Below are 15,266 nucleotides of genomic sequence, written 5' to 3' on the forward strand. Positions count from 1 at the left end.
ATATATACACACACTTAGGGAAGTCTGTCTGGCAAACCAACGCAATGCTAAAACTACCCTGTTTTTTGGTCACTGATTTTATTTAAACTAAAACTTTACCTTTAATATAGAAAGAATTTCTGGGAAACATAACAATTTTTTTTTTTTTTTTGAAAGCAGGAGGGGAGAAATTTCTTCAAACACACACACACACACACACACACACACACACATACTCTCTCTCTCTCTCAACCTCAGACTGAAAAAAAAATACTTCATCCCTTGGCAACTATGTTGAAGGAGAAAATACAAAAGCAGCCAGTGTAATTTGGAAGAAGGTGCATTGCCAAGGGAGTCAGAAAGTGAGGTTCAAGCCCTCATTCAGGCAGTAACTCTGGGTGTAATGATGGGCATGTCATTCCTCTCTGAGCCTATTTCTCAAACTAAGGAGTTTGATGAGCTGATACCCAAAACTACTTATTGTCCTGTGATTATGTGAATGTACCCCCTCCTAATCCCACCTACTGGCCAGCTTCCATTAGTTTTAGTGTATTCAGAATGAAAGATGCCCTATGGGTAAGAGAGCATTGTCACTGTATCCCCACCACTGTGTGAGAAAGAGTCAAAAAGAAGAGAAAACACACACACACACACACACGGAATTAAGCATAAAGAGGGAAGAAATCTTAACCGAAGAAATATCTTCTTTATCTATGTCCATTTCCTCCAAAAAGGAAAAATGGCAGTGTCAGTTGTACATTACATATATCTCTCTTTCTTTTTAGTGTTTAATCTTAGCACCTGCACAGCAGAGATCTTTACAATTCATTGCATATGCTTTCTCCCTTCTCCCCCCTCAATACAGCACCTGAGGCCTAAGAAGCAACTCCCTCAATGCTCCACAAAAGGCTGAGACCCTTCTTCATGACAGAGTATAGAAAGAACAAACATGCCCAACGGTTTTATACAGTTGCTAGAACGTTTTCATTTCCAACAAATGAAGATTTTCCTCCTTTTCTTTGAATATTAATTACATTTTACAAATTTTTGTGGGTTTTTTTGTTTTGTTTTGCTTCATTTTGTTCTGTTGTGTGTGCACAACAACAGGGAAAGTCGATGTCAAGGAGTCCCGGGTTAGCAGAGTTTGGCTGTCATCTGGTCCGACTGTTTGAGGATCTCCGTGTTGTACAGGTCCAAGGCGTGGTTCACCCTGATGATCTCGCTGTTGGTCAGTTTCAGGCGGTGTTTCAGCATACAGGAGAACAAGTCCAGCTGGGGTTTCCCCGGGGCCACAGGAGGGGCCAGGCGATTAATTCGGTCCCGAATATCCAACAAGAGGAGCATCACCGACGAAGAGGAATAGAACTGGCCGCCCTGTGTGTAGGACTGGTTGACCTGCTGCACCGCGCTGCGCAGGAGGTCGGCGTTGAACCTCAGGCTATACCCGAACACCTGCACATCCGAGATCTTGATGTAGAACTGCCTCTTGGAGGGATCGGACAGGTCCACGGGGCCCTGGCCAGTCTCATTTCGCAGTAGGGTAGGTAGCCGAGTCCGACTACGTAGGTAGATGTGGACCGTCTCGAAAAATGTTTTCCACCGATTGCCCAGCAAAAGAGTCCAGTTGTAGCACTGGCTGTTTTGGAGACGGATCTTCTCCCATCGTGGGTAGCCAAATTCCCCGAAGGGCATGTTCCAGCCCTCCGAATGGCTCCCACTAAAAGGGTTGACATAGACAAAGAACATGGGGTCCAGGCTGCTGTTGCGCATCTGGCAGATGCGCATGGACATGCCGATCACCATGTGGATGAAGTCCATGCGGTTCTTGTTGCTCTTGAGAGTGAGGGACATGCGCTTGCGCCACCGAGGGTCAAAGAAGGTGTCGAGGCGGATCTCGTTGCTGATGAAGGTGGTGTGGACGTAGAGGCGCGAGTCCATCTTCTGCAACAGGTACTTCAGCTCCAGGTCCTGGAAGTCCAGGTCGGTCTCAAAGCTGATGAACTGCTCGCTCCGCTCCGAGTCCACGTTCTGTGGTTCGCAGCGGCCTCGGTACAGCTTGTAGCCCTTGTTGCAGGAGCCGCAGAGGGAGATGTTGGCCAGGCTGCACATGGCGCAGCTGTTGTTCCCGCCTATCACGCAGGGGATGGGGCGCTGGCACAGCGTGGTGCTGCCGTGGCACACGCAGCTCCGCTGGCTCTCCAGGAAGGTTCCCCAAAACCCATTCTCATTACAGTAGAGGAGCGACTGGACCCTTGCAAGCCACTGCTGAATTGTCCTGGGAGATAGAGGAAAAATGGAGAAGGTTAACCACCATGAGTGGGTTTGTGAGTTACAGTTATCCAACTGATAATGCGAACTGGAGCTGCCCAAAGGATGAAAGGATTGGACAGAGCAGCGACAATAGGAAGGGCATCCAATATAAACGTAAGAACTACATTGTGGCTCCTCGTAAGGCCACAAACCAGCTGCATGACCTGGTACTTTACCTTCCTAATGTTCGATGTCCTCATCTGCAAAGTGAACAGGGTGGAGTAAATGTTCTTTGGGGTCCTTCCAGCTCTGTGATTCCATTATACACTAGTCCCAAAGAAGTGTGATTCAGGAAATGAAAGTGTCTAGACTCAAATATCCCTTCTGGATGACAACATATTGTAAACAATCAGCAATGAAAAAGACCTTAGGGATTATTTTGCTTAACTTAAACCACATGTTTCAACCCCCATTACAGATTCGTCCCATGAGGGTGTATAACATCTAACAACTTCAACAAAAACAAATTATATTTTATCATACTCTAGAAATCATGTAGTGCTTCCCTACTGATGGTCTTACATGATTCTCATGGTGGTTTTTCAGAAGACATTGGAAAGGGGTTATTTCCCAACAGATGCTGGAGAGGGTGTGGAGAAACAGGAACACTTTTACACTGTTGGTGGGAGTATAAGTTAGTTCAACCATTGTGGAAGACAGTGTGACAATTCCTCAAGGATCTAGAACCAGAAATACCATTTGACCCAGCAATTCCATTACTGGGTATATACCCAAAGGATTATAAATCATTCTACTATAAAGACACATGTACACGTATGTTTATTGCAGCACTGTTCACAATAGCAAAGACTTGGAACCAACCCAAATGCCCATCAATGATAGACTGGATAAAGAAAATGTGGCACATATACACCATGGAATACTATGCACCCATAAAAATGGATGAGTTCATGTCCTTTGCATGGACATCGATGAAGCTGGAAACCATCATACTCAGCAAATTAATGTAAGAACAGAAAATGAAACACCACATGTTCTCACTAATAAGTGGGAGTTGAACAATGAGAACACATGGACACGGGGAGGGGAACATCACACACTGGGGCCTGTTGGGGGTTGGGGAGTTAGGGGAGGGATAGCATTAGGAGAAATACCTAATGTAGATGACGGGCTGATGGGTGCAGTAAACCACCATGGCACATGTATACCTATGTAACAAACCTGCATGTTCTGCTTATGTATCTCAGAACTTAAAGTATAATAAATTAAAGAAAGAAAGAAAGAAAGAAAGAAAGAAAGAAAGAAAAGAAAAGAAAGGGGTTATTTCCCCGCATTTTTCCAGAGTTCCAAACTCTCCATTCAGTTGCATTTCTATTGCAGCCTCTGGGCCCCTCAACACTATAAATGACACCAAAGTCTATAACCTGATTTCAGCCACTGAAACGTTCTAATGAAGACAGATATTCCATCAGATAAGAAGCAGCATCAGAGGAGGAACAAATATGCAAGGCAGTCAGCTTAAAGGCTTCTCATCTTTCCTTTTTTCTGTGCAAGTCACCCTTTGGCTGTCTTCCATGCTACCAATAATCCCTTGTGTGTCTAGCACTTTTTACCCTGCTCAGGGTATATTCACTCCCATTTTCTCACTTGAGCCTCACAGCAACACCCTAAAAATTCCTTGGGACTTGAGGTCAGTCAGACATAGCTCAAAATCCTGACTTCCCCACCTGCAAGCTGAGGTAATGCTGGGCAGTTTTCTTCCCCTTCCTAATCATTCCTACCACACAGAGCTATGTGAGGATTATATGAATTTTTATGTGAAGGCTTAGCCCCAAACTTGGTATTTATTAAGAGCTCAATAAAAGTTAGCAGTTGTTATTCCTGCAAAGGGACTGTCAGCAATATTTTATAGACATGGCAATGGAAGCTCAGAGGTGAAAAGATGGACTCAGAGTCAACCAATCAGAAAGTAGTCTCCTGGCTCACAACTGTGGCTGTTTGCATTGTCGGTCAAGTGAGAGTCAAGAGCACTCTTCTTAAGGCTGTCGTGTGCTGTGGAAATGGTGATGGTGATGATGATGATGATGATGATAATGATGCTCTCAGTGATTCCTGATCTCCATTTTATAAAAGTAGAAACAGAAGCTAATTTGCATTGTACTCTCTGTGGTAGGAAGTGTTAACAATCCATCTATTCTATCACTTCCACTGATGAGCCGCAATCCCCAAACCACAAACACCAAGAGCCTAATTAGGCAGTAGAGCCTAATGTTGAAAAGCATGGTTGTCGGCCCAAGCAGAGCTGAGTTCAAAGCTGCATTCTATAACCAGGATCGAGTCACTTCATCTCTTTAAGCCTCAGTATCAATATCTAAAATGAGGATAATAAAGCCCATCTTAGTCAGCTGGTGAGAGGATTCAGTGAGATAATATATTTAAAGTGCTTAAAAGAGCCTGGCACAGAGCAATTATAGAAAAGGTAATAATAAAAAGTACTCTTATCCCAGAGAATAAGCTCTTCCTTTGAAGGTATTGAGACACTCTCAGGGATTTCACTATCGCTCTGGAGTTTGAGGAAAACCATTTTGTTATATCCATTTGAAAATGGATACTGTTGAAATGGCTTCCCAGCATGCTTTGCTTTCAATGAGTTGCTTATCGGTTGGGAGAAAATGGCGGAATAATTAGTGGGCTCCTTGAAACCCTCTCCTTTTCAAATCCACAGAACCACCCGGTCCTGGCGATAAAACCTCCCTGACAGTATCCAAAACACTGTATTGAAACCCCTCGTTTCTTTGTCAGTTTCCCCTCCAGGCTCTTAGGCTGGAGAGGAGAGGTCCCTCCTTCTCCGAGCACCTAGCCCAGAGTCTGGCTCTACAAATACTTGCTGAGTGAATCAATGTTTGATGAATGAATGCATAAAGAATATTCATATTTTTCTTGTTAGTTTTCATTTATAAAAGGAAAAACAAACTTCTCCGTCTCCCCTCAGGACTGCAGTATTCGTTTTCCGTACCATCCACCCACACAGCTCCAGGCCTCCCCAGTTTCTGCTTCGTGAGACCAATCCTATTACAGCCTGGAGAACAGCAGCAGGCCCAGCCTTCAGGAAACGGAGCTGGAATAATAATGAGCTCTGTGGCTCCCACCTCCCAAACCAGAACATTGACTGAATATTGGGTATGAGTCATCTGATATTTTTGTGAGCTGCAGGGGCCCTCTACACGGCCCTGATTGCGTGGTTCCATCTGACGAGAGTGTCATTTCAAAATGCCTCTTTCACATGGCCCACACTTGCCCCTGTCACTCCCTCTCCAAGTGACAGGACAGTACCCCATTTAGAGTTCCTCTGTTCCCATCTGCAAGGCATTCTATAACCCCGTAGAGCGCCCCCTTTCTCGTGTCTCATCATTGGGACCCTTTGTAAGGACCGCAGCCCCCACTCCTTGAATCAATGCTTCATTGTGGCTGAACTCTCAGAATCCTCGGTGAGGGAAATAAAAACATGAAAGTTCCTGGTGATGCTGCAATAAGCAACGGGGCTAATGGCAAATTAGGATTCCAGCCCTGTCAGGCAGGAGGAATTGGGGACAGAGGGCCTCTGAGATACATTCGCGAGCTGCGTGGCACCTGCATCTCCTGACCTCAGAATAATCATGAAGTTGTGGGCTGTATCAAAGAAGGCATTAATGATACAGCAAGAGGACTTAGAAAGCAGGTGGTGTTCACGGGGAGCAGGGAGCACAAGACTGCGGGAAAGAGGAAAGAAAACAGAGGGGAAAGGTGGAGAGTGGGGAAGGGTGATAAGTGGAGAAAAGGACTTGGTGTTGGAGATGGTGGGGAAATGTGGAGCAAATGAGCAGACAGAGGCTATGGAGGAGACACCGGACAGGGAGGATGAGATGGAATGAAATTAGAGTGGGTCAGATAGAAACAAAGAGATGCAGCCAAGGCATCATCTGTTTTAACTCACAGATTTGGGGAAGAGCCCAGGCTGGGGGTCCTAATTCAACTGTTAGATGGGCCACTTGAGGGTGGGCTAGTTGTCCATTCTCCTCCTTTTCTAGAGAGGCCAATTGCAGAGACAGTGGGGGCAGAGAGGTAAAGCAATGTTACCAGTGAGTCCTGATCCCCAAGGTCAACAAACTTTCTTTTGCTTTTCAATATTTCATTTTGAGATTAGAACCAAAAAAAGCTCATTTCATTGTGTGTGTGTGTGTGTGTGTGTGTGTTTCTTTTGAATAGAAGCAAATTGCAATAATGAGGAAAAAGCCTCAATCAAATCAATCCCCTATACCTTCTCCATCTCCAGCCAGTTCTCTGCGTAGTTATCATGGATAGTCATAAACTCTACAAGGTTCAATTGCAGGCAGTGCCCTAAACCAGCTGAGAGCATCTGTGACTTACAACTATTGAGTTCTCACTGTATACCAGGCATAGTGCTGGAGGCTCTTCATACTGTCTCCCTGAATAGCACACGAAACCACCTCCATATTACAGACAAAGAAAAATGAGTCCTTGAGAAGTGAGATAACCTGTCTGAGATCACAAAGGTACTCCCCACATTCAAATACCAAACTCTCTACCTCTGGCATCAGTGCACTTTCTTCTAGGTATCATAATGTAAAATTATAATGATAAGGTGAGCAATAAGAAAAAAGCAAGACACAAAAAGAGAAATATATTCAAATAATGGAAAAATACTGAAAGTTTGCGACTGTGAAGGGCCTATTATCATGTTTCTTGCTTCCTCTGCATCTGCCAGGGTCCCTCTCCTCCACTCACAGATAATTGGGGCTCCCGACAAGTGCATAGGGAGATGCTGGGGATCAGCAATAGGAGGGACTGAGATCTACAAATACCATTTCCCAGGCTAGTTGATGACAGCCTGCCCCAACCCTGGCAACAGAGAAGCAGTTTAATAGGCTGCTCCAGAGGGGAGGGTCTCACAAAGGCTGACACAGCCCCACTGAAAGCCAGTCAGTGTGAAGCAGGGAGGAGAAGGTTTTAAAGTGCTTTTCTCTGTCCCTAAGGATCCAAAGCATCTTCCATCTGCAGCCAAAGCTGAGATGCAATACATCCAAATCAGCATCTTTCTGTTGGATGGGATTTCAATTCATTCTGATAGGGGGCTGAAGGAAGGAGGAGTAGGAAGGAGAGGAGAGAAGGAAGGAGGAGAGGAGAGAAGGAAGGAGGAAGTAGGAGAAAGAAGGAAGCTGAATTTTCATTTCTAAACAAGAAAACCCTGGAGCCTGATTGATAAGTACCCACACTGGCTCTGAATAAAGCAGTTTTGACCATTAGAAGCAGGGAACCTTCAAAAAGAAACCTTGGAAATGTTCGTCTTTCTCATGTTCAGGCCTGAACTCAGAGACTTGGTTGCTGAGGTCGAAAAAAATCAGTGTTTCTTAAGTGTTTTCTACATTGTGGCAGTTACCCCTTTATTCTCACATCAGCCCCATGAGATAGGATTCTCTTGTGATTTTTATCCCACTGATCAGGGCATTTAAGGCCACAGAGAGACTGTGACTCACCTTGGTCACACAGCATGGGAGTAGCAGAGCAAAGTTCAGGATTCCTGGATCCAAACCCAATACTTCCTCAATGCCCATGCTCTCTATTCCCTGCCCTCTAAACCCCTGACTGGAGGAGAAAGAGGCTCTGGACCATGGAAACACCTCAACTGCCCCACTGCAGGCTCTGTCTTTGCCTCAGCCAGGAATTTCTGGCAACCTGACAGGTCTCCTGGTGACACAGCATGGAGTCACTCGTCATTTCGAGGACAGCCTCCACCACCCAGGGCTTCCCATCAGTGCTTTCAAAGGTACACATTTCCCTTTCAGAGCCCCCTGGCTGGGGAGCCCAGGCTGGGGTTCCTAATTCAAGCAAACTCCCTGCTGATTTTAATTGGAGGTTTTGCCTAAGATGGGAATACAGTGTGGGGCCAGTGGCATTTTAGGGGAGATCATACAAATTGAGTGCCAAGGAGAGAGGAAGAAAAACAGATCTAGGTTAAAATAGAAAGCTATAATCCATAACTCCCATTTGCCTACCAGGAGTGTGTTTTTAAAAGTACAGAGGAAATGAAAAAAATGAAATTGGAGTTCTGCATTATTCTTTTATTTATGCCTTTTGCTTTCTCCTTGGCATTTCTTTGACATTGTAATGGGTGTCTGAGTAATTCTGTGACTCCACAAAACGTATATTCCACAGACCACAGACTAAAGTGAGACGACAAACAGCTTTTTTTTTTTTTTACATTTCTGATGATGCACTGTTCTTTAGTTGTGCTGTGTGTGACTGTGTGTGTGTGTGTGTGTGTGTGTGTTAAAGAAATGGTATTTATAAGAGATGAATACATCAAGTCAACAGTGTCAGAATGCTTGAGATTCCACTGAAAGGAGCCTCAGAAATGCTATGGATGTGCTAGTATGAATTATAACTGGCCATCAGACTCACTCTGTTCACTATTTTTCCCCAATAAATATTTAGCTTTTATTCATTACCCTCTTTTAGTTTCTAACATTGCTTTAATAATGTGTTTTTCCTTCTCTCAGTTCTTCACATGGTGTCACAGCCTCCTTGAGTAGCTCATAATAATAAAGAAGAAATACCAAAAGAAAATGTTATGTTCCCTTGTCATGCCGAAGCTATTTTCTAATTTTCAATTGTGGAGTGAAGGTAATATAGGTCTTACTAGAGAGGGCAGAGGAAGAGGGAAGAAGGAAGAAGGGGAAGAGCATCAATGTAAAAAATCCAATAGGGTCTTTAAAATTAGGTTGTCAGGAGTTTAATTGAGGAGGATTATGAAACAATTTTTGCAATTACACAGTTCTGTGTCTGGGAAGGAGGTGACAGGCAACATCAGCTGCATATTCAAATTCAGCATTTTGCTTTGGGGCATGAATGTGTGGAAGACAAGTGAAGGAAGGCGCCCGGAACCTCTCAAGGGTGACAGAAAGGCTAAAAACAGCAGGAGACTCCCTGGTGGAGGGCTACAAGAGTGGTTTATTCCTCTTGAGCAGTAGTTAGACTGGATAATAACAGACTCCAACCAAAAAGCTATGAAATAAGAGGGGGCTACCCAGGCTCTAATGGGCCTTAACCCTGAAGGACAATAATGGTCATCTAGATCTATGATCTTGGCAGTGGGAAGGGGTGATCATAGGTGAGGAAGTAATTAAATAAGTGCTGGGCCCTTCTCTACCCCTATTTGACCTTGCTATTTGTATATTTGGATATTTGGCCTTGCTTATTAAATAAGTCACCTGGCCTCTTTGACTTTCAGTATTCTTATCTGTCGAATGGGGAAGGTAATATCTACTTTTCACTTTGTCTTAAGAGCTAGGATGGAATATGCAAAGATCTAGAGAGACTTCCAGGGAAAAGAAGTAATGACTGACCATTACTAACCATGATTGTTACTGAGGGCAAGGAATAACTATGCTTTATAAATGTCTTCAGTAAAATTATTCCTCTTGGTTACTAAAACAGCTGAGTTGATTATAGCCTAATATCTTCGACTCATTGGTTATTCAGTCTCCACCATTCTAATGAATGCTGTCACCAAGATACTTGAAGAAGAAAGAGCTAACATGAGCTTTGGAATCCAAAAATAATAATAAAAAAAAGAATATTGAGTCATAGCTCTGCTACTCATTATTTAACCTTGAGTTAATTGCTTGTCCTTTCTAAGCTTCAGTTTTCTCAACTACAGAATGGAATAATAATACAATGCTTGCAAGGTTGTTCCGAGGCTCAGATAAGATGATGTGCATTAAGTTTCTAACATATAGTAGGTACACACTGTCTATCATGCAAACAAACTATGTTTCTCTTGAGCTCACATAGTAAATGATCCCTTTGAAATCAGTAATTATAGATTTAAAAACTCAGAGTGGGAAAGAATTCAACAAATGCTGCTGGATCCGTTGAACATCCATATTAAACAACATAAATCTTGACACTTAACTTCCTCTGTACTCCTAAATCAAAACAGATGGTTTGCAGATCTAAATGAAAAAAGAAAAACAACAGCAGCAACAAAACAACTTTTAGGAGAAAATATAGGGGAGCATCTTTATGACAGTAGGCAAAGATTTCTTAAAAGTGCTCACTACAAAAGAAGATAATTGAGTAACAGGACCATACAAAAATTAAAACAGATTCACCAAAAGATACCATAAAATGAAAAGACAACTTTCAATGACAGAATATATTTGCAATACCTCTAGCCAACAAGAGATTTTATGTATAAGACATGCTAAGGTTTGAAAGTTTGTGTACCCCCTCCCCCAAATTTGTATGTTGAAATTTCAATTTCCAAGGTAATGATACCAGAAGGTGGTGCCTTTGGGAGCTAATTAGGTCATGAAAGTGGAGCTCTGATGAGTGAAATTAGTGTTCTCATAAATGAGACACAAGAGAGACTCCTTGTCTCTTCCAACAAGTGAAGACACAGGTAGAAGGTGAACCCAAAAGCCCTTACCAGACAGCAAATCTACCAGTGCCTTGATCTCGGACTTCCCAACCTTCAGAGCTATGAGAAATAAATTTATGCTACTTATATGCTACCCAGTCTTTGGTATTTCATTATAGCAGCCTGAACAGACTAAGATAATACATAAACAACTACAAATCAGTGAGGAAAATTCAGATAACCAAAAGGGAAAATAGGCAAATGATATGGACAGGCACTTCATCAAAAAGAATATTCAAAAGGTCAATATGCAATGAATCTCCACTTCATTCACTATCAGAAAAATGCAAATTAAACTAGCAATGATATATTACTCAGCAGGATGGCAATATAAAATTAGAATATAAAATTAAAAAGAAGGTAAGCACTAAGTCATCAAGGTTGTGGAACAATTGAAACTCTCCTAGGCTACTGCTAGGAACAAAACTTGCTTCAACAAATGCAGAAAACTGGAAGTATGCATTAAAGTATCCACTAAGTTGAACACAGGAATACAGTACATCCCAGCAATTCCATGCCTAATATGCACTCAACCAAAAAGCATATATAAAGACATGTGTAAGATTACAGTACTATTTGGAATAATGCCAAACTAGTCAAATGACTCTGAGCAGTAGAAAAGAACTCTACACATACAATAACATATTTTTGAGAATGAATGAGCCACAACTACATAAAACAAAATGGAGGAATATCTCATAGAAAGAGGAAAAGGTGAAAGAAACCAGACACAAAGAGTTCATTTCATATATAAAGCAAAACTGACCTACACTGGATGAAGCGTGGAAAAAATCATTCCCTTGGGGAGAAGGTTGATAAGGCTTAGAAGAAGACACGGGGGGCTGTACAGTGCAGACAATGCCTTAGTTTTTGATCTGGTGCTGGTCATATGTGTGAATTCACTCTGTAAAGATTCATCTTCCTGTACATTTATGTTGTTTCCACTTTCTGTATGTACGTAATACTTTAGTAAAACATTTACTGAAAAGACTGTCCTTTAAAACAATCAGAATGATATTAATAAGGCAGAAAAACATGACATTTTCGTATCACTTTCAAACTTTCTAAAGCTCTTCTGTTTGTTGTCTAATTTTGATCCTCACAATTTATCTGTGTCCCAGGCTGGCTTGAGAGAGTATCATTTCATTCATATCATTAAAATTTCATTTTAAAGATACAAAAAAACTGAGGCTCAGAGAAGAGAAGTAACTTCCTGATGGTTACTAGTGACTTGTCACATCACTGGGACTAAAACTCACCCATGCGTGAGTTTGTTGGCAGGACGTGGAGGGTGGAGGTAGGCAGGAGAATTGGGTGATGGCTCTGACAGAGGATTAAAAAGAGCTATCCATAGAAATTATAAGACTTATGTCTATTTTTGACTAAATCCCCTGAGCTTACAGATTCTATTCCAAACAGGAAGCTACTTCCGAGCCACAGGGGGAAAAAAAGAAAAAGAAAAAACCAAAAACAACAGAAAGGAACTGGAGATGCTTATTTTCTTGCCTTGCGTCAGCCAAGTGAGTCAATTGCCCTACTTGCTACAAATGCAGAATGACAAGCATGGATGAAAATGGAGAGATTCCTACTAGTGTTGTCTTAAATAAACCCAGGACAGCGCTCGCAGCAAAGCTCAGCCACTGCCACACATCTCCCTGCTCCTCACCTAGACAGTACACCCTCGGTTGCCATCATTTTGGACCTCACTACCTTTTTTCGTTCTGCCCATAAATAGAAAAAATGTTACAAAGATACTCTCAGCTAAAAGCTTCATTGCTACATAGTTAGAAGGACACTTTTAAGCACTTGTGATTGACAGCCAGATGCCCTGAGCTAGCCTGACTTCACATGTGGGCTTGTGCCTCTTATTTATAGGACAATTTAATATACACTCAGATTAAGTCTTGGTTGCTCAAATTGTACCCCCTGCCCACCACTCCACATAGGCATGCACACAAAAATCAGTAGTCAGGGGCTATCAAAGTAGCAACCTCTCCTGGGGGGAGCAGCCTGTGAGTTTACAGCGACAATTCCAGAACCTTAAAGCTAAATAACACTTAGGCAAGGCCTGGTCCCTGTGGCAGATGAGAAATAGAGTCCAGGGACATTAAATAACCTGCCTGAGGTCACACAAGTAGAACCTGGAAGCCCAGAAGCAGAATCTTCCCCTTGAGGAAGGAGTTGCACACTTCCCAAAATTTATACCGTTTATCTTCCTCCCAGCCTTCTCCAAAGAGGCCTATAACATCTTACCTGGTGACTGCACTGAGTGAGAAAAGGAAATAATAATGCTTTCCAAAGACTTTTGCACACTGGCTCTAAACTAACATTAATTCCAGGAGATGCAAAATATCACTGTGGTCTATCAGTCAGAATAAGAGTTTACAGAAGTCAGGTGATGAATGCAGTTTTAGCTCAGGTCCATCTCACAGTGGGTCCAGTGGATACTTCCTGTGGTAGTTCCCCAGTCCTAGAATGCACACTGGGGATTATATCATAACTGGAATACCCACCAACTGGTAGGATCCCTTCCCTTCCCTCATTCAGTACCCACACTATCTATATACCTCTCCAAATAATAGAATAATAGTATTTTATGGGACATTTGCCTCCACTTAAACCAGCTTTCAGAAGATCAAGAAAACGATAACAAGAACAATGACAACACAAAACAACAAAATATGCACCTAGACAGGGGCTGAAACCTTAAGATAAATCCACTAAACAGCAATCTTGATTGACTAGATTTTAAAGGACAATCTTGCATTACAAAATATTTCCTCACAACATCTCTGAAGAGTACATTCCCCTTTGCAATAAAATGTATCACAGGCTTGTGGTCAGCAAGATGACTGACTAGAGGTGGCTAACGCTTGTTCCCCAACACATAAAAGGACCAAAACAATGAACAAACAACTGAATTTTGACCAAAGTGACTAATGGACAGCACTGAAGTACAGTAAGGGGGTGGTGAAAACCCTGTGAGGCACAGAAAAGCAGGATGACTCTATAGAGGAGGAAACAAAACATCTTGTCTCTGCTACCTCCTCTCCGCAGTCTGGATTAGCTCAGAACCAGGTGAGCCCTCTCCCTGCAGGGAAAAGTTTTCATGGGCCCTGAGCCCAGTTTAGGGAACTGCCTGGAGTTTGCATGGCTGTACTACTCCAGAAAAGAAGCCCATGTTGTATCCCACCCCCAACCCTTTTATTCGACATGCTACTGCACGGTGACATTTTGAAACCAGAGCCCCTGCTAGAGTGTGTTTTTCTCTAGTGGCCAGTAGCCACTGCACTTCTCCATCCCTGAGGCACTGACATCATTGCACTATGATCATACACAGCAATGCTCCATTCCCCAGCCAAGCTTCTGCAGTTCCTTACCCATGGGGAACAAGCGGCCTGGGAGGCACTCCATCTCCCCCATTTCATTTGTTGCTGTGCCCTGCTCCTGGCACCCAAGCCCAGGGCACTGCATGGGCTCAGATGCCAGGGTCACAGCCTAGGCTCAGTGGAGCAGCTGTGACCCTGGCACCCAAGCCCAGGCAGTGCCCTGCCCCATGAGGAATAGGCAGTCTGTCCCAGTGGAGAAACTATGTCCGGGAAGGTAAGGCAGCTGTGTCCCCTCAGTGCCTAAACCAGTCTGTTGCCCCAGCCCCAGGGAAATGAAGCTTTGGCCAGGGAACAGCTGCAGTTTGGCACCCTGCCCCTCCACAACCAGGTACTCTGGCCCAGGAAAGAAGCCACACCCAAGTCAGGAGAGAGGCCTCACTTTCTGGATGCCTGAATCAACCTGTACCTTGACCCCAGGAAACTGAACCTTTGACATATGGAAGCAGCCATGACCCCAGTGTCTAAGCCCTGGTGGTGTTCTATCCCTTAGAGACCAGGTGCTCCAGCCCAGCAGAAAAGCCACGCCCAAGCTGGCAAAGCAGCCTTGCACACTTAGACCCTGAACCAACTAGTCTCAGGTAAATGGAGCTTTGGCCCAGGGTGCAGCCACAACCCTGGTGCTTGAGTCCACATGGTGCCTGACCCCCAGGGAAGCACAGCCACGGCTGATCTGTATCACCTTGTCCACTATGTCAAACTGCTGCAGCGCCCCACTTCTCTGGATCTGGACCAGCCCTCTGGAGTATGCACGACTGAGGGGCCCTACGTCCAATGCATAGTAAAGCCAACATTGCACTGCTATTTGAACCCTAGAGCCCAAGCCATAGCCATGCCCTGCCATTCTTGGTTCTTGCTTTTACAGCACCCAGCCTCACAGGATTTGGGTAGCTGCTATGTCCCACCATTCCAGGGTCCAGAGTCACCACTAAGCAGTACCCTCTCTCCCGATGCCCAAGTTGTCTTTGTGCCCTGTTGGCTCTCCAACCCAAATTGCAGTTGTATCCTGCTCCCCAGAGCCTGAGCCTCTGGAACACCCCTTCCTCTCTACAGCTTACCAGTGCTGTGTCCCAATATGCAGGATCAGAGTCACTGTTACATCCCTGCCATCTGGGCCTGAGCTACTGAAGTGCCTTGGAATCGCAATCCTC

General features: G+C 43.8%; 1 protein-coding gene across 1 annotated transcript in view; it reads right to left on the reverse strand.

Annotated features, from left to right (window-relative positions):
• Positions 1-665: 665 nt before the first annotated feature.
• Positions 666-15,266, reverse strand: part of BRINP1 (BMP/retinoic acid inducible neural specific 1) — a 195,829-nt gene continuing 181,228 nt past the window's right edge. The window contains exon 8 of the mRNA XM_007968244.3: positions 666-2,254. Within this exon, the coding sequence (XP_007966435.3) occupies positions 1,114-2,254 (1,141 nt within the window). The 3' untranslated portion in view covers positions 666-1,113. The remainder of the gene's footprint in view (positions 2,255-15,266) is intronic.

The sequence above is a fragment of the Chlorocebus sabaeus genome, chromosome 12 (assembly GCF_047675955.1).
Source record: "Chlorocebus sabaeus isolate Y175 chromosome 12, mChlSab1.0.hap1, whole genome shotgun sequence".
Taxonomy (NCBI): Eukaryota; Metazoa; Chordata; class Mammalia; order Primates; family Cercopithecidae; genus Chlorocebus; species Chlorocebus sabaeus.